Source organism: Drosophila innubila (genome assembly GCF_004354385.1).
Source record: "Drosophila innubila isolate TH190305 chromosome 2L unlocalized genomic scaffold, UK_Dinn_1.0 5_B_2L, whole genome shotgun sequence".
In the NCBI taxonomy this organism is placed as follows: Eukaryota; Metazoa; Arthropoda; class Insecta; order Diptera; family Drosophilidae; genus Drosophila; species Drosophila innubila.
Window position 1 is genome coordinate 6,066,522 of NW_022995373.1, and position 18,748 is coordinate 6,085,269.

The 18,748-nt window shown below is 36.7% G+C and overlaps 4 protein-coding genes across 4 annotated transcripts; 2 read left to right on the top strand and 2 right to left on the bottom strand.

The window, feature by feature from the left end:
* The first annotated feature begins 128 nt into the window (after positions 1 to 128).
* On the top strand, positions 129 to 3,269 carry LOC117782730 (vam6/Vps39-like protein). The gene is made up of 7 exons (XM_034619760.1): positions 129 to 286; positions 353 to 825; positions 897 to 1,122; positions 1,177 to 1,424; positions 1,482 to 2,365; positions 2,421 to 2,823; positions 2,889 to 3,269. The coding sequence occupies exons 1-7, from the start codon at positions 217 to 219 to the stop codon at positions 3,186 to 3,188; spliced, it is 2,604 nt and encodes an 867-aa protein (XP_034475651.1). The 5' UTR covers positions 129 to 216; the 3' UTR covers positions 3,189 to 3,269.
* A 5,151-nt stretch (positions 3,270 to 8,420) lies between these two features.
* Positions 8,421 to 9,070, bottom strand: LOC117782744. The gene is made up of 2 exons (XM_034619776.1): positions 8,749 to 9,070; positions 8,421 to 8,689 (listed from the first exon to the last, which is right to left on the bottom strand). The coding sequence occupies exons 1-2, from the start codon at positions 8,905 to 8,907 to the stop codon at positions 8,525 to 8,527; spliced, it is 324 nt and encodes a 107-aa protein (XP_034475667.1). The 5' UTR covers positions 8,908 to 9,070; the 3' UTR covers positions 8,421 to 8,524.
* A 1,686-nt stretch (positions 9,071 to 10,756) lies between these two features.
* On the top strand, positions 10,757 to 14,113 carry LOC117782616 (vam6/Vps39-like protein). The gene is given in 8 exon segments (XM_034619637.1): positions 10,757 to 10,826; positions 10,893 to 11,283; positions 11,285 to 11,360; positions 12,155 to 12,380; positions 12,435 to 12,684; positions 12,719 to 13,276; positions 13,332 to 13,734; positions 13,801 to 14,113. Coding segments are annotated over 8 exon segments (2,274 nt in total). The 3' UTR covers positions 14,101 to 14,113.
* Positions 14,114 to 14,231: 118 nt separating this feature from the next.
* LOC117782735 (homeobox protein B-H1) lies at positions 14,232 to 18,425 on the bottom strand. The gene is made up of 3 exons (XM_034619766.1): positions 17,930 to 18,425; positions 17,531 to 17,887; positions 14,232 to 14,814 (listed from the first exon to the last, which is right to left on the bottom strand). Exons 1-3 carry the CDS (start codon positions 18,423 to 18,425, stop codon positions 14,303 to 14,305), a joined length of 1,365 nt encoding a protein of 454 aa, XP_034475657.1. The 3' UTR covers positions 14,232 to 14,302.
* Positions 18,426 to 18,748: the final 323 nt, after the last annotated feature.

Sequence of the window (18,748 nt, forward strand, 5' to 3'; positions counted from 1 at the left end):
TATTTAAATAAAGAGTCTGGTATAACTGCTTAATAAAGCCTTTGGAATTTAAAAATTCTAGGCAATTTGTGTCGTGTGTGGGATACATGCACATATCAGCTGTTTTTGTTAGTAAGATCTGGCTTGGGTTAGGCTTGTTTATGTTCTTTGTCTAGCCATTCAACAAGCTCTATTTGCGATTCTTGTGCACCGAAATTCTTAAATCAATTTAACAAAATGCATAAGGCCTACAGTGTGCAGTCAATCCTGAAGCAAGGCGTTCAAATTGAAGCAATTGCAGCTTACGGTAAAAAAGTGTAATTATCATTTAACACTTATAATTAATTCAACTGTTTCGGCTGTATGAATCTAGGTAACCATGTTATATTGGGCACCAGGAGCGGTCAGCTCATAATGTACTCAGTGGACAAAAATACAGGAGTGGATATGCGAATGTTTAACAAGAATTTCAGCAAGAAACCAATTACACAGATGGAGGTGGTTGCTGCTGAAAATCTCCTTTTCGTGCTGACGGACAATATGATTCATGTGTGTGACATAAGTCGCATTGAGAATAATTTCGAATTCATGCACAGTTCTGCGGACACAAAGGGTTGTACGCTCTTTACAATGGATGTGGACTCTCGTAAATCGACAACTGGCGAATTGGCCACGTTTATACGAATTGGCTGTGCCATCAATCGCCGTATCGTGTTCTTCTTTTGGAAAAAGGATAAGCTTGCTTCCTTAGAGTTGACTATCGAATTGATTGATGTGCCTCGGGCAATAAGCTGGGTGAATCAAACTGTGTGTGTGGGGTACAAGCATCAATACGTTATATACAATGTAAGTCTTGATACATATTGATATTGGATTTCAATATTTTTACTTGATTTCTTTATATTTAATATTACCAGATATCTTGTACTCCACCAAAAAAACACGAACTGATACTAACCTCCTCCACCATCAGCCAGGAGCCCAACATTTGTCTCATACGCAAAAATATGTTAGGCATATCCAAAGACAACTACCTGATGCTCATTGATCCCAGTCAATACACAGCTAAGGAAGGCAGCGCTGATGGTGGAATGAATAATAAGACAACGCTAACAATGTGGACAAGTCCACTGATGGGATTGGGTAACTTTATTATTGACTTGTTTAGCGAATTCTTTTAATAGTTACCATTTTCAGTTTGGGATGAACCCTTTGCTATTGGACGCATTAAAAACACCATCGAAATTCGAAGCTTGGTAGGCAAGGAGACATTGGTGCAATCCCTGCCAGAGATAAAGAATACCAGATTTCTTGTTCGCTCTGATAAAGGCACAATATTTGCCGCCGCTACATCTGAACTGTGGTGTATACGTATGGTGAACATCCCTTCACAAAGGGACGAATTGTTACTTCAAAAGAAATTTCAATTGGCCATAGAACTGACGGTGAGTTCAATAACAATACTTTATTCCATCAAATGTCACTACTGAATCCATTATTAGGAAATTTCTGAGGAAGAGGTCAACGATAAGGCACAGACCATACGACAGATACATATGCTGTATGCCAAGGAGCTATTTACCAATAAAGAGTTCTCAGCTGCTATGAAGGAGTTCGAAAAGGCTGCTATTGATCCCTACGATGTGATACGCCTTTTCCCCAGCCTTGTACCGGAGCCCAAGAACAGTGCAGAGGATGCTACAGTGCCCACATCCAGCGTACCAAAGCTGGAGGATCATGACCTGGAAAATGCGCACATGGCCCTTATTGAGTTTTTAGCCCAGGCACGACAACGAGAAGTGGTCAAACTGCTCGATACCAAAAGCAGCTCCAAGGCGTTATTGGAGATCATAGACACTACGTTGTTAAAGTGTTATCTACAGACAAATGATGCGCTAGTTGCTCCACTTTTGCGACTTAATCAGTGTCATCTAGAGGAGTCTGAGAAAATGCTCAAAAAACACAATAAGCTTTCGGAATTGATCATTCTCTATGATGGAAAAGGCATGCACAAGAAAGCTCTGACACTACTAAAAGAACAAGCCAATGTGGAAGGATCTGTGTTGCAGGGTGTTCAACGCACCATCGGTTATTTGCAGGGACTTGGCGCAGAACACTTGACGTTGATTTTTGAATTTGCCGAGTGGGTTATAGCTAAAGATCCGATTGAAGGTCTTAAAATATTCACCGAAGAGCTCCTCGCTGTAGAAGCACTACCACGTGCCAAAGTTCTAGACTTTTTGGTGAGCAAATTCAAGAATTTAGTCACACCCTACCTGGAGCATATTATCGACGTGTGGGACGACACCAACACACTACGGCACAATGCACTACTTAAGGAGTACAGTAAACAAGTGCAGCACTTACTCGCTGAGAAGACAAAGGGGTAAATCATCGAGTATTTATTAAATTCAAATATATAATTACATCATTTTTTACAGGCAGGAAACGCCGAAGCTGCAACATCTACGCTCCAAGTTGTACAAAATGCTAGATGAATCCCAATACTACTCTCCAGATCGAGTGCTGCAGGATTTTCCCACCACAGTGCTGCTAGAGGAGCGTGCACTTATTCTGGGTCGCCTCAAGATGCATGAAAAGGTGCTGGCCATTTACATTCAAGTGCTTGGCGATGTTATGAAGGCCAGAACTTATGCGGAAGGAAACTACGAGCTGGACAAGGACGTTTTCAACAAGCTCCTAGCGATCATACTAAAACCAATGCAACAACCGCCATACGAGGGTGTTTCCATGCATCCAGACTTTGTAAAACCTAACTTGAAAGTGGCACTCGAGTTGCTTAATGTATATACTGTAAAAATAGAACCAATTAAGATATTGGAAGTAAGTTGCGATATTTAGGGCTAAACATTATGATTCTTTGTTTACATTCGATGTTTGATTTACAGTATCTGCCGGATGATGTGCCCGTGCATGAACTTAAAACTTATTTGGAGATGGTGATACGCACTGATCTGGCCGAGCAACATCAGCGTAAAATAATGATGGGACTTTTGCAATCAGAGGCAAAGCGACTCCAATCTGCAGTAGACATTGAGAAGAAAAAGTGCTTTGAACTAAACGAGGCAACTGTGTGTCCGGAGTGCAAGAAACGCTTTGCCAATCAAACGGCCTTTGTGCGGTATCCAAATGGCCAGGTGGTGCATCTGTCCTGCTACGACAGATGTTTGAAAGCGTCCCAGCAATAAATCATCTCCTTTTTCTATATGTGTGATAGTCACTTTAAGTATTGTAGCTACATAAATTGTAATGTTAAGCACTAAAGTCGATATCTACCTTCTATCTATTCAATATATACTATATATACACATATATGAAACTCTTTGTTCTGACTTACTGACTGACTGATCATTGCACAGCCCAAAAACCCTAGGAGGCTGAAATTTTCACACAAGATAGTTGAGACAATAATACGGCGCTTTGCGAAATTCAATTGCAAGGGAGTCAAATTCGGGGTCAAAGTTTACACTACACCTCACAGACTGTGTATTTGGGACTGCCTGTTTCATGTTGCCATTGCCCCTCCCATAGATTCATGGCTAGCAAATTTTTAGCTTCATAGACCCACTCAGAGTTCTATCAAATCAGATAACAATAAAGACTTCAAGCTCTAGATCTTTAATTGCTTAAAAGGCGTTAAAATTGAATTCCAATTGTGGTACTATTCATAAAAGATACAGAAAATCGCTTGCCACAACTTCATTTTAAATTTCAGTAGAATTTTTAATCATTGAAATATTATAGTTATATTTATTTAATTTAAAAATAAAATTCATTTTATTTCATAATTTTGACATTTAAAGTAAACATTGTTGATTTTTGGAGCATGGACTATTTCTTTTTTAAGCTCTTTTGAAATATTTTTTGTAGAACAAGTCTGAATTTTCTTTTAAAACTAGCAGCTGTGTTCCAGAATTCTCTAGAGATTTAAAGAGAAATGTTTTTGAAAACAATCGTTCGGAATAATGGTGTTTCTCATATGTTTGAGTATTTTCGAACATATTTTCTAAAATCTTTATTTAATTTAAAGATATTTTAATTCAATTAAATACACCAAATGTTCTACAAATTTATTACAGCGCTAAGGCAACCTAAAAGCTGCTCCCGAAAAAAAAACCATTGCTCTCAAATATATAAAAAAAATTTAAGAGATTTGACAAAATGAAATATTTATCAAAAAGAATTAAAATATATTTAAATTGAATAAAAATGCAAGAAAAAATATGCTCGAAAATATTAAATCTCTGACATTTTAGGAACACCACATTTCGAGCGGTTGTTTTCAAAAACATTTCTCATCAAAATCTCTAGAGATTTCTGTAAAACAACTGATAAATTGTGAAAAACTCACGATGACTTTTATGATCACGAGGTTATATTGCTAAAGCTGGTATTCCTGAAACCTAGCAACGTATGCTATAGAATTTCAAATAAATGGTGAAAAGATTTGTTAAATTTAAAATGTATTGCATTATATTAAATTATTTTAAAAATGTTAATAAACTGAAATATATATATTTTTAATCAATCTATTAATTATATAAAACATATGTTTGATTTAGTAGTATTGTTGAATTTGAAAATAAATTTATGGCAGTTTAATTTTGTGATTTCGGAAATACATATATGGGCAATTCCACAGAAAGGTCCACAGCGACCAAAATCTTAAAATTGATAAAAAAAAAACTCACATCTTGTGAAATTTTCTTTCGGAAACGAATTTAAGTTAGTTGTTGAAACAATTTACACATAAATTAAACCACTATACCGCACGTACCGGCTGCAAATAAATTAAGTTTTTCTTTATTTAAGAATATTTTCTTCCAAATTACTTGCCACATTTTGCAGTCTTTCGCATATTTCAAGATGAAGTTAAAAGTGTCTTCAATTTTTCGTTGCGTTCTCTATGCATTGTTTTCTATAAATAACTCAAAAACGACATGTCTTCAAACTTGTGTTTTATAATAAAAATATTGTTGATAAAATAACACGCAAGAAAACATTTTTGAAAATGTAATTTTTAGAATTTTTTTTTTTTAACGTACATATGTCGCATTCTCGATCCTGGAAATACCCATATCCGTAAAATAAAATCTCTTACATATAATGAACTCCGAACATTTTAAACGGCTGTTCTTAAAAACAATTTTTTTTTAAGTTCTAAAGATTTGTGGTGTGTTATATATTATGAATAACATCGCTACGCTCGCCTACCCCCGGCTCGCTTCGCTCGCAGTGATGTATGAAAGGACTACAGTCGAGCCCACTAAACAGTTATATGCTAGCTTAATTTAATTGACACTTTTAACTTTAAAAATGTCAAAATAAAAGAAAACTTAACATACTAACCATCAAACATACATAAATTTATGCAAATTTAACATTCAAATATAAACATAATTTAATGAACAATTGAACTAACAGAAGAAATGTATATTAACATAAAATTAATTAACATAACATTCATATAACATGTCTAACATATATTATACTATGTAAGTATAACATTGATGTAACATGCATAACTAAAATTATTGGGCCTGTTCCGAATTCCGAAAACGAGTGGAATTGCCGCAAATCGAGTTAATTGCTGTTCCGAATTCCGCAAATCGACAAGAATTGTCGTTTTCAAAACGTGTGCTGTTGAGCGAGCGGAATCAAAAGTAAGTGCTACAAAAAGCATTAAAATAATTCCATAAAACAATAAACTGAAAATTCAAAAAAGTTGAAGAGTAATTTGAAGGATTTTTTTAATAATCATCTATAAAATATTGCATACAAAACAAAATCGAGCGGCAATGACTAAACCGAGCTGTTCTAAATTCCACTTTACTTTTTGTTATCTCGCAATCGAAAGCTGCTAGAGTTACTTCAATTGATAAATAAAATTCGAAAAATGAAATTTTTGTCTAATTTAGATTTTATGTGCTATATTTAACATGAAATATTTAAATTTAATTTTCAAAAATAGTTTTAAGCAATTCTTATCGGATTTAAAAGATAAATTAAAGATTGAATGTTTTTATTATTGAATTCATGACAACACTGGTTCATGTCGATATGCACAAGCCAGGCTATCAGCTGGTGACAAAAAAGTAACCATAATTGTCGGCATTTTGCAGAATTAGATTAGCAATTTATATTATTTAAGCAATTTCTATTTCTTCATTGGCTAAAACAGCTGATACTAACTGACCATGACTAACTGCTATCGAAACGTTTTCGAAACCGAATTCAAAGTAAAAACAAGTCCATTTCGTTCGTTTCTTTTTCGTTTTTACTTTTTGAAGACGTTCGGAATAGGGAACAGGCCTGATTATGTTATTATAACATTAACATAACATGTGTACCTGCTGTTACCCCCACCACTCCAGACTGTGCGTACCACGGCGTGCAAAGCGAAACTTATTTGCTTAATATATTCGTGGTTTATTATCCGATCGCAATGAAATTTTCATTCATTGCATTTGAAATCTCTACCTATTAAATTGGCCTTGTAATTGGATATTTCAGTTGTTTTTGTTGATTACAGAAAAATTAAGAGGCGTGGCAAAATCTTAATGCAAACTTGATCTGCGTGTATTGTCACCGAATTCGGTAAATCTAGCCCTTAAAGTCTCTGAGATCCAAGTGATTATATGTCCTCCATATATCATATTTCCTCAAATATCTTCTCTGTTTACTAACCGATCTCAATGAAATTTTCAGCACACCTCAGGGCTAGTCCTCCTCTCTTTATTAGAATTTATATCATTTACGTGGGCGGATATAGCTCAACATCCTCGGAGTATTGTCGCCAAATATGGTTGTTCTAACTGTAATAGTCTCGGAAATAAAGGTGTCTAAAAAAGTGTACCACAATTGTCACGAATCTAATAGGCTCTAGTACCCATTTTTTTTTTTTTGGAACCGTGCCAACAATTGGAAATCAAAATTTTGGGACGTGAAAAGACTTTCGTCTTCCGTCACAATTACTTTAAAACAAGCAGAACAGTCGACCGCATTGGATAGTAGAATATCATGTGCTTGACTTTTAGAAGCCGTTCAGCACGCCAAAGATTCTATGTCCTTGCAGAGTGCTGCATTAAATTTTTGACTGATTGCTCCAATGACAGCTATTATATAGTCAGCCGATTTGAATAAAGTTTGTTCAGGGTGTATAAGATCGACGTAGATACATTATCAGGGGTGCCCCAGAAGTCTCCTGGATATGTCAGATTGGTTTAGATAATTATCTCAAAAATCAAAAAAGGCTATTCTTACGAAAACGCCATTTTCGATCTACCGTAAAATGTATATATTTAGTTAAAATGTAATGTATCATATATCAAACAAACGCTAAATGTAACGCATTACAACATATTGTAAACTAATAAAAATCGTTAGCGCCATTTTCTCATAAATCGCCAAGATGTAAGCTAAAAACCTTATTTAATTTAATTTAAGTGCCAGAATTTTCCCATATGAAACCTGTAGATAGAAGAAGAGTCACATTTGTCAAGATGCGACGAACTTTCCGAATGTGTGACAGTATTCAACTAGTATTTAATCGAAATGTTGTGTTTTTTTGTGACAAAAATCGAAAGAGTCGATAAGCAACAGAAGAAATTAAGCCGGGAAAATAAAAATATTTTTAGAAAAAAAAAATGAATAGTGAAAAACTAGTGGGCCGGTGCTACAGTCGAGCATACTCGACTGTCGGAGACTCCGTACTTACTATGGCAAAAACTAAGAATGGAAAAAATTAAAAAATATTTACTTAACTTAAATGCATATTCTATAAGTTTGGTTATGATATCTTATAAAACATAAAAGATTTTCATACTAAGACTTGATTTTTGCCCGATCGGTCATTTGACAGCTATGTGATATAGTGATCTGATTTGAACCAACTTTTGTCAGGATATATAAGACTTCATTTTAGACCGATTGTGCCTATGGGCGCTATATAACAAAGTGGTCCGATTAAAAAAAGAAACAAACTTGATCTGTCTGCAATATAGAGGAATCTACATACCAAATTTGGCGTCACTAGCTTTTAAATTGCTCTTATAATTTGGATATGAAATTTTTTTTCGATTTGTGGGCGATAAAGTGGGCGTGGCCGAATTTTGAAAAAAACTTGATCTGCTTGCAATATAGAGAAACCTACATAACAAGTTTGGTGTCTCTAGCTCTTATAGTCTCTGAGATCTAGGTGTTCATACAGATGGACGGATAGACAGACAGACAGACGGACATTGCTATATCGACTTAGCTATTGATGCTGATCAAGAATATATGTACTTTATAGGGTCTGCCACGCCTCCTTCTGCATGTTACGCACATATTCGTTAAAGCAAACCCAATAGACCCCTGTACTTTTTTTTAAGTACGGGGTCTAACAAAAGAAAAAGGAGTGGAAAGAATCACCAGAAGAGTACTCAAGATCCGTGAACATTTGGTTCACACAAATAAAATTTTAAGTAAGTAATAAATACACACTATAATAATTTAAAATATTTGCTAATTCACACACTTTCCTTTAGAGGAACAAACTGCACAAAAGGACGAACGTTGACTTGGCAGGCCGAAATTTAGAGCACTTGAAGGGGAAGAACAAGACCTTCAGGGATCGTGATAGAAATTGCTTGAAGTCGAGGCGCCGTGGATAAAGAGTAGATCCTACCAAAATCATTTTTAAGAAATGCTAAATAAAGAAATATTTATAAATGCAAAGATATCGAATTTCTTATAATTTGCGCATACTCTTGCGATCTCCCTCAGTGAAATCCAATTATAGCTGTTTTGCCTGACATTGGTAAGAACCTCTGCGGGAGCTCCCTCTTGTAGAAGGTTGGCGTCATTTCTAGCAATGATGAAATTAAGTAAAATGGAGATGCTTTTAATTATGGCGTTTGCATTCATTGGAGCATTTGTTAGCCTCCTTTCAATTCGCCGAAACCGTTCCTTCAAATGGTCTAAAGCGTTATTTCCGAGAATTCAATTCTTTTTTCTTGTACATATCATTCCTCCTTTACGAGCTCCATAAGCATATTGGTAAAGGCATTGTAATTACCAAATGCACCGGTTAAGAGATTTTCCCTCATTTTGGATCTATATCATTTCAGGAATTTTTGTTTTGTTTACGTCTCGAATTGTTTTTGACACTGACAGCAGTTTTGAATGATGCGACTTCAATGTTAACAGAGGTGGAGAAACATCGATGGACGCAAACATCGATGTTTCTCCACCTCTTTTTACATCAGAACATCGATGTCTTTCGTAAAAATACTTTATTTAATGCAGTGGTGACCAAAATGTAATTATGCTGTGAAAAGTATTGTATAGTGTACATTTGGACCACTAATTGATTGAATTCCAAATTTACGTAAGGAAAACTGAGTTTTATAATTATAATAAACATAAACATTTTAATAACTTAGAAATAATTCATTTACCATTCATAAAAAAATGATACACCTTAACTAAAAGTGCATATATCAGATTATAGCAAATATCTTTGTCCTTAACAATTCCGAATAATTAGCCTGTTTTAGCAAATTCATATGTATGTATGATTTTCCCTAACTAAACAGAGTTATTTTTAACTGAAGGCCTAGTCATACTGGATAGTGGAATGAAAAACTCCACATAAAAATAGCAGTCCAAATTTTTTCGCTTCCAACACAACCAACCAAATGTCCGATACATGTATATAAAAGTTAATATTAAAAACTAAAAAGGAACAAGAAAAACATCGATGATTTGAATTAAACATTCGATGCATCGATGTTTCTCCACCTTCAAAACACTTGCATCATTTTTTCGGACCTTCGACAATGATGCGGCCAGTATAAATGGGGTATTTGTCTCGAAAAAAATAATTCTCAGACATTAAAGGAACACCCACATTTCAAAAGGTTGTTTTTAAAAACATTTCTCTTCAAAATCTCAAGAGATTTCTGGAATACACCTCTGTATGTTAGTATATTTTTTGTCTTTCTAGTTAATATTTTTAAAAGTCAAACATTCATAAAAGAAACTAAAAGAAAATACAATTTTTTTTGTGTCTAAAATTGATGGCTGTAAAACTATACGTTTTAATTTGTAACTGTCTTTTGGAAAACGTAAATCATTTTCAATTTAGTTTTAGTTTAATCGGTTTTGCCATTCTCAATAAAAACATAAAAGAAATAAATTTCTTTTTTTTTTTAATATAGAATGGTACACGTTTACCCAGAATAGTACAATTTGCAAATACGATACATAGCATTTTCTTCAAATGGCAAGTGTGATTTAAGGCAACGAATGCGAATGCAAATGCGAATGTGCACTGTATGCCGCTAACGACTGCTATTCTTATCATCAATTAGGTTATTAAGACTTTAAGTGTCGTTTTTTGCATAGCTGTTTCTTTTGTTGCTGATACCGCATTGCCAATGAAAAGTTTATCAGGGGTGCCATTTTATTCATTTATACTTTATACATTTTTGGGAGATTTTCGGTTGGTTTTGCTTTCTGTGGTCCCCCTGTATAGTTGGCGGTTACTTTCTCCTTATATGATGTGAAAAGTTTTGGGCAATTTGTATCGTGTGTGGGATACATGCCCTCATAAAACAATTGTTTTATTAGTAAGCGGGATTGGACCAATGCATCGATCATAATATAGTAAATTCAACTGCGGTTGCAGTTGATTATGTTCTTTGCCTAAAGTCACTCACAAGCTCAATTTGGGAATTTTTTAGCACTAAAATCCTTAAGTCAATGCAAAAAAATGCATAAGGCCTACAGTGTGCAGTCAATCCTGAAGCCAGGCGCTCAAATTGAAGCCATTGCAGCTTACGGTAAAAAAGTGTAATTACCATTTACCACTTATAATTAATTCAACTGTTTCGGCTGTATGAATCTAGGTAACAATGTTATATTGGGCACCAGGAGCGGTCAGCTCATAATGTACTCAGTGGACGAAAATACAGGAGTGCATATGCAAATGATTAACAAGAATTTCAGCAAAAAACCAATTACACAGATGGAGGTGGTTGCTGCTGAAAATCTCCTTTTCGTGCTGACGGACAATATGATTCATGTGTGTGACATAAGTCGCATTGAGAATAATTTCGAAGTCATGCACAGTTCTGCGGACACAAAGGGTTGTACGCTCTTTACAATGGATGTGGACTCTCGTAAATCGACAACTGGCGAATTGGCCACGTTAATACAAATCGGCTGTGCCATCAATCGCCGTATCGCGTTCTTCTTTTGGAAAAACGATAAGCTTGCTTCCTTAAAGTTGACCATTGATTGATGTGCCTCGGGCAATAAGCTTGGTGAATCAAACTGTGTGTGTGGGGTACAAATATCAATACGTTATATACAATGTAAGTCTTGATCTTTTAAAAAATAACCTCGTAAAGAGGTTTTTTTTTAAGATATCACAAATTTCATGAATTTCATTAATACTTGGATAAAAGGTTATTAAATACTAACTCTAAATTTAAAATTCCAATCACACTAACTTTGGACAGTAGAATATCATGTGCTTGACTTTTAGAAGCCGTTCAGCACGCCAAAGATTTTATGTCCTTGCAGAGTGCTGCATTTAATTTTCGACTGATATTTTTAATGACAGCTACATTATATAGTCAGTCGATTTGAACAAAGTTTGGTCAAGATGTATAAGACTGACGTTTAGAAATCGAAAAAAAAAAAAAATTATTCGTACGAAAACTTAATTTTCGACCGACCGTAAAATGTATATATTCAGTTAAAAGGTAATGTATCATATACCAAAAACCCAAAATTTATACAAATTATTTAGCGCAATTTTCTCAAAAATCGCCAAGATGTAAGCTAAAAATCCTATATTAATGTGCAGTTTTACCCGAGAACTTAAGAAATAAAGTTAACAGGTACGCTTAAAAGCTCTCAATGATATCTTTCCAACTATGTATGGAACATATCTAATGTGTGTGTGTGGTTTGTGTTTTAGCGTTTTCCCGCTAAGCTAGAGGGTTTTTTCTTCAAAAAGGCGTAGACAAACAAGCAAATTTTATATTTTTACTGTAGATATGGCAAGTTGTCTTTCGCACCTTTCGTGATACTGTCGTCAATAGCGTCCACATATTAATATTAATTGATAAAAATAATATATCTGCTTTATATTTATTAATAGATATCTTGTACTCCACCAAAGAAACACGAACTGATACTAACCTCCTCCACCATCAGCCAGGAGCCCAACATTTGTCTCATACGCAAAAATATGTTAGGCATATCCAAAGACAACTACCTGATGCTCATTGATCCCAGTCAATACACAGCTAAGGAAGGCAGCGCTGATGGCGGAATGAATAATAAGACAACGCTAACAATGTGGACAAGTCCACTGATGGGATTGGGTAACTTTATTATTGACTTGTTTAGCGAATTCTTTTAATAGTTACCATTTGCAGTTTGGGATGAACCCTTTGCTATTGGACGCATTAAAAACACCATCGAAATTCGAAGCTTGGTAGGCAAGGAGACATTGGTGCAATCCCTGCCAGAGCTAAAGAATACCAGATTTCTTGTTCGCTCTGATAAAGGCACAATATTTGCCGCCGCTACATCTGAACTGTGGTGTATACGTATGGTGAACATCCCTTCACAAAGGGAGGAATTGTTACTTCAAAAGAAATTTCAATTGGCCATAGAACATGGCCCTTATTAAGTTTTTAGGCCAAGCACGACAACGCAGCTCCAAGGCGCTATCAGAGATCATAGACACTACGTTGTTAAAGTGTTATCTACAGACAAATGATGCGCTAGTTGCTCCACTTTTGCGACTTAATCACTGCCATCTAGAGGAGTCTGAGAAGATTCTCAAAAAACACAATAAGCTCTTGGAGTTGATCATTCTCTATGAGGGAAAAGGCATGCATAGGAAAGCTCTGACACTACTAAAAGAACAAGCCAATGTGGAAGGATCTGTGTTGCAGGGTCTTCAACGATCCATCGTTTATTTGCAGGGACTTGGCGCAGAACACTTGACACTGATTTTTGAGTTTGCCAAGTGGTTGATAACTGAAGATCCAATTGAAGGTCTTAAAATTTTTACCGAAGACCTAGAAACAGTGGAAAAACTACCACGTGACAGGGTTCTAAACTTTTTGGTTGGCAAATTCAAGAATTTAGTCATACCCTACCTGGAACATATTATCGACGTGTGGGACGACACCAACACACTACGGCACAATGCACTACTTAAGGAGTACAGTAAACAAGTGCAGCGCTTACTCGCTGAGAAGACAAAGGGGTAAATCATCGAGTATTTATTAAATTCAAATATATAATTACATCATTTTTTTCAGGCAGGAAACGCCGAAGCTGCAACATCTACGCTCCAAGTTGTACAAAATGCTAGATGAATCCCAATACTACTCTCCAGATCGAGTGCTGCAGGATTTTCCCACCACAGTGCTGCTAGAGGAGCGTGCACTTATTCTGGGTCGCCTCAAGATGCATGAAAAGGTGCTGGCCATTTACATTCAAGTGCTTGGCGATGTTATGAAGGCCAGAACTTATGCGGAAGGAAACTACGAGCTGGACAAGGACGTTTTCAACAAGCTCCTAGCGATCATACTAAAACCAATGCAACAACCGCCATACGAGGGTGTTTCCATGCATCCAGACTTTGTAAAACCTAACTTGAAAGTGGCACTCGAGTTGCTTAATGTCTATACTGTAAAAATAGAACCAATTAAGATATTGGAAGTAAGTTGCGGTATTTAAACATTAAACATTATGATTCTTTGTTTACATTCGATGTTTGATTTACAGTATCTGCCGGATGATTTGCCCGTCCATGAGCTTGAAACCTATTTGGAGATGGTGATACGCACTGATCTGGCCGAGCAACATCAGCGTAAAATAATGATGGGACTTTTGCAATCAGAGGCAAAGCGACTCCAATCTGCAGTAGACATTGAGAAGAAAAAGTGCTTTGAACTAAACGAGGCAACTGTGTGTCCGGAGTGCAAGAAACGCTTTGCCAATCAAACGGCCTTTGTGCGGTATCCGAATGGCCAGGTGGTGCATCTGTCCTGCTACGACAGATGTTTGAAAGCGTCCCAGCAATAAATCATCTCCTTTTTCTATATGTGTGATAGTCACTTTAAGTATTGTAGCTACATAAATTGTAATGTTAAAGTACTAAAGTCAAAACACTTTATAACATTATTCTTCGTTAATGATATAAATAGTTAAAATTACCATAGATGGGCGCATATTATACACATTTATTGTACTATATTTACAAGATTTTGTGGCATTATTCGAACGTTTATGCCTCCTCACTACCATCCATAAGACTGTCGCCATCCAGGTCTAGAGAATCATTACATATGGATAAATCCGATTCGGAAGCATGACTCAAAGGCCGCAGTGGTAGAGAAAGCGAATGTTTGCTATCCTCATTCTCCTCATCCAGCAGACTAGGAGATGCGGTGCTACAGGCAGCGGTCAACGGCAGCTCGGCGGATGTTGTTGTTGTTGTTGTTGATGATGCAGCCGCAGCAACTGCTGCTGCTGCTCCACCTGGCAATTGAGTTTGTCTGATCAACGCCAGACGCTGTTGTGTCAATTCCAAGTGATGTTTACGCCATTTAATGCGTCGATTTTGGAACCAGACCTTCACCTGTGCCTCCGTCAGCTTAAGAGTGTGTGCCAGATATAAACGCTCCGGTCCAACCATGTACTGCTGACGCTCGAATTCCGCCTCCAAGCATTCCAGTTGCTCCGGCGTGAAGATTGTACGCACGCGTTTGTTCTTCAGCGCACTCTTCTTATGTGAATCTATGGAGGAATGAGAGAAAAACTTGAAATGAGGTCGAGTAAAGGCTACTGGTAAAGACTGTTGTAACATTTGGTACATTTATACAACATTTGATACTGCTTTTCAATGTTGGACCACTTTTGTTCAAAATGGTACGCTGTTTAATAGAAAACTAGGCGGCTTCGCTCCTTGTTTGCTTCGCTATAGCATATACTCAGAAAATGTTAGTTCTATATTTAAGAATATTGCCATAAAGTTACCCTTAAATTGAGAAACATTTTCTAGTATTGAGAATAAGTTTTTTTAAACCCCGTACTTAAAAAGAGTACAGGCAGAAGCAGGCGTGGCAGACCCCAGAATGTATATATATTCTTGATCAGCATCAATAGCCAAGTCGATATAGCAATGTCCGTCTGTCTGTCCGTCCGTCTGTATGAACACCTAGATCTCACAGACTATAAGAGCTAGACACACCAAACTTGGTATGTAGGTTTCTTTATATTGCAAGCAGATCAAGCTTGTTTCAGAATTTGGCTACGCCCCCTTTACCGCTTAAAAATCGACATTGAATATGTCATATCCAAATTATAAGAACAATTTAAAAGTTATTGACGCCAAACTTGGTATGTAGATTACTCTATATTGCAGGCAGATCAAGCTTGTTTCTTTTTTCGATCGGACCACTATATCATATAGCACCCATAGAAACAATTGGTCGAAAATCATGTTTTTGTATGAAAAACTTTTTTGTATTATGAGATATCAAAACCAAACTTATAGAATATGCATTTAAGTTAGCCTTATACATCCTTACCTAGGTTGGTTCAAATCGGACTACTATATCATACAGGTGTCATAAGACTGATCGGGCGAAAATCAAGTCGTAGTATGAAAAACTTTTTTGTTTAACGAGATATCATAACCAAACTGATACAATATGTATCTAACTTAGTTTTATATATTCTCACTAAAGTTGGTTAAAATCGGATCACTATATCATTTAGTGCCCATAGGAACAATCGGCCAAAATTCGTGTTTTAGTATGCAAAACTTTTTTATTTTATGAGATATGATAACCAAACTTTTAGAATATGCATTTAAGTTAGTCTTAAACATCCTTACCGAAGTTGGTTTAAATCAGACTACTATATCATATAGCTGCCATAGGAACGATCGGGCGAAAATCATGTCTTAGTATAAACAACTTTTTTGTTTTTAAAAAAAATTTTAACCAAACTGATACAATCTGTATTTAACTTTGTCGAAAATGTAAAACAGCGCCCTGCAATGGCTTCAAGTGAGCAGAAGAATATTGAATTTTGAATAGTCTTAGGTTTTCCATAGTGAGTAAGGGGTCTTCGACAGTCGAGAACGCTCGACTGTAGCTCCGTCCATCTAGTTTTAAATTAAACTTATAAAAACAAAGACATTTTTTTTAAAATGTTGGTCAATTGCAGTAGGCTACACAATGAAAAGGCTTTAAAGTCTCATGAAGTTGTCTTGTGTTGTAAATGCGCCTACAATTGTATTTGTTTTCTAGTGGGATTTCAAGATTCAAAAATTGCGTTAGCCCAAGTTATAATAATACATTACTTGTTAGATTCAGTAATTGGAAAAAACTTGGCATAAGTAGGTAGGTAGTTTCAGAGCCACCTTTCTATTACAGAGCTGCATAAATATATTATTTTATAAAACAAAGTGAGGACTCAAAATTTATTGTACCTGTTCTCGTTTGTCCTGACTGACTGACTGAATGATTTGTATGCAGCCCAAACTGTAAAACCTAGGAGGCTGAATATTTGGCACAACATAGCTGAGAAAAATTCATCATTCAATATATTGGAAAAATAATCCTAGAAGATGGTCAATCTCGAAGTTGTGTATTTGGCACTTTCTTATACATTATGGTCAAATTTAGTCCAATTCGAATTACTATATCTTATAGCTGCAATAGGAAGGAACCAATGAAAATAAACATTTTGCAAAATTTAATTTAATTTAATTTCTGCAAAATCTGGATAATTTTCCGTCAAATATGACTATAAATCTGACAATTTTTAAGTCAAATATGACCCTTTTCTAATAAATAAGGTTTTTCAGCGCCATTTTAAAAGCAGTTTTTTACTAATTTAATAAATAAGGTTTTTCAGCGCCATTTTAAAAGCAGCTTTTTACTAATTTAGACTAATTTAGGACGATTTTACGGTAAGATTTTCATAAGTATACTCGACTGTCCGAGACTTCACAAAGACTGATGAAAACTAAAAAATATTATTATACACTTGGCCCTCGCTTAGCACGGACTCTTTTAGCATGAGCCCGGTTTTACACGGTTACAAATTTGCTCCCTTCCCCCTTTTAGCGTGTTAACTAAAACCGTTGTCTTACACGATTTTTTGATAAAAAGCCACAAAGAAGGAAAAACGGCTTAAATGAAATGGATTAAACTATAAATGCCACCAAATGCATTTCAAATTTGATATAAAGCCTTTCGCACCCTTCTCTGTATGTTGCCTAAAATAATCTTTATTTTCTTTTTGTAATCTTAACGTACACCTTAAGGTATTTTTATAAACTGTTTTTTTTTCGAATGAAAATTATTTTGCTCTTTAATTTCTGATAGCACTGACTAGAGTCGACGATAATGGTACACTCTTAATAGAAATGGTACATTTTTACTATTTGGTACATAATATTTTGTTTAAATGCCGAGCGTGTTTTTTAGTCTTCACTTACCCGACTTGAGCTTGTCCCGTTGAAAAGTCAGTGACGCCTGCTGTGCGTGATGCTGATGCAGCTGCTGCAGACTCTGCAAGGCCGAGGGTGCCCCACCCACTGCGGCGGCAGCGGCGACGGCGGCAGCAGCAGCGAAATTAGCCCGCTGATGGGAATGCGAATGCGGAAGCGGATGCGGATGCGGATGCGAGTGTTGCACTGTGGGCAGGTAACGACTGCTGTTGTTATCACAATTGAAGTTATTTACACTTTGACTGTTGTTATTGCCATAGTTGTTGCTGTTGTTGTTGTTGTTGGTGTTGTTTATGTTATTGTTGTTGTAGCACTTGCTGTTGTTGTTGTCGTGGTCCACAGCGTCTGCAACAGCGGCAACATCTCGGCTCGCAGCCAGAGCTGAGCTGCCGCCATTGAGAGACAAATTAATGGCATTATTATACTCCTTGCTCTGCTGTTGGAGACCCAAAATGGCGGCTATTGTAAACGATTTGCCCACATCGAGGGAGGTATGCGCCGCGGCCGCCTCAATGAGCTGCGCGTGCGACGTCGCAGTCGCCAGTTGCTCCCTGTGCTCCCTGTGCTGCTGGTGGTGCGACTGTGACTGGGACTGTGCCTCTGCGGTGGGCGGCGGTGGGAGGCAAAGTGGAAGTTGCTGCTGCTGTTGCTGCTCCATTTGGTATGAACTTTGACCCGCTGCCGTCACTGCAGCTGCCGCCGCAGCAGCAGCCAACGCTGCCGTGGGCAGTGAATGATGTGGTTGCAACTGTCCATGTCCATGTCCGTGTCCGTGTCCGTGTCCGTGTGCGTGTGCATGTGCCACGCCATTGGCTTGTGTGTTATGCAATGCGAGAAAGTGTGACAAAGGATTTGCGTGATATTTGGATGGATTCTGCAACATGCTTAGTATTTAGCACAATCCTTGCTCCGACTCTGTGTGTGTCTCACTTGTTGGTCGTCTGAAAAATGCAAGCGAAATGTTTAATTGTCTCAGGTGTCTGTTCAGGTGTCAACGACTGCAGTTGCCCATTGTATGCGGCTCTCTCATTATGCCCACAATTAAGTGGCAATTGACCAGCCGTAGCGGCAACAGGAATGGGAACGGGAACGGCAACGTGTGTAATCTGAGACCTCTTAAGGGAATCAAAGTGTTAAGTGTGCAATACGAGTATATGTAAAAGAGGAGGCAGGGGCAATATTGTCCAAAATGAGCCAAGAGTCTAT

Coding starts and splice junctions, on each gene's coding strand:
- LOC117782744 (XM_034619776.1), bottom strand. CDS start 8,907: ATGAATGCAAACGCCATAATTAAAAGCATCTCCATTTTACTTAATTTC. Junction 8,690..8,748: donor CACTGAGGGAGATCGCAAGA/GTATGCGCAAAT, acceptor TTCTTTATTTAG/CATTTCTTAAAAATGATTTT.
- LOC117782730 (XM_034619760.1), top strand. CDS start 217: ATGCATAAGGCCTACAGTGTGCAGTCAATCCTGAAGCAAGGCGTTCAA. Junction 1,425..1,481: donor AATTGGCCATAGAACTGACG/GTGAGTTCAATA, acceptor ATCCATTATTAG/GAAATTTCTGAGGAAGAGGT. Junction 2,366..2,420: donor CTCGCTGAGAAGACAAAGGG/GTAAATCATCGA, acceptor CATTTTTTACAG/GCAGGAAACGCCGAAGCTGC.
- LOC117782735 (XM_034619766.1), bottom strand. CDS start 18,425: ATGTTGCAGAATCCATCCAAATATCACGCAAATCCTTTGTCACACTTT. Junction 17,888..17,929: donor TTTGTCTCTCAATGGCGGCA/GCTCAGCTCTGG, acceptor CCGCTGTTGCAG/ACGCTGTGGACCACGACAAC. Junction 14,815..17,530: donor ACGGGACAAGCTCAAGTCGG/GTAAGTGAAGAC, acceptor ATTCCTCCATAG/ATTCACATAAGAAGAGTGCG.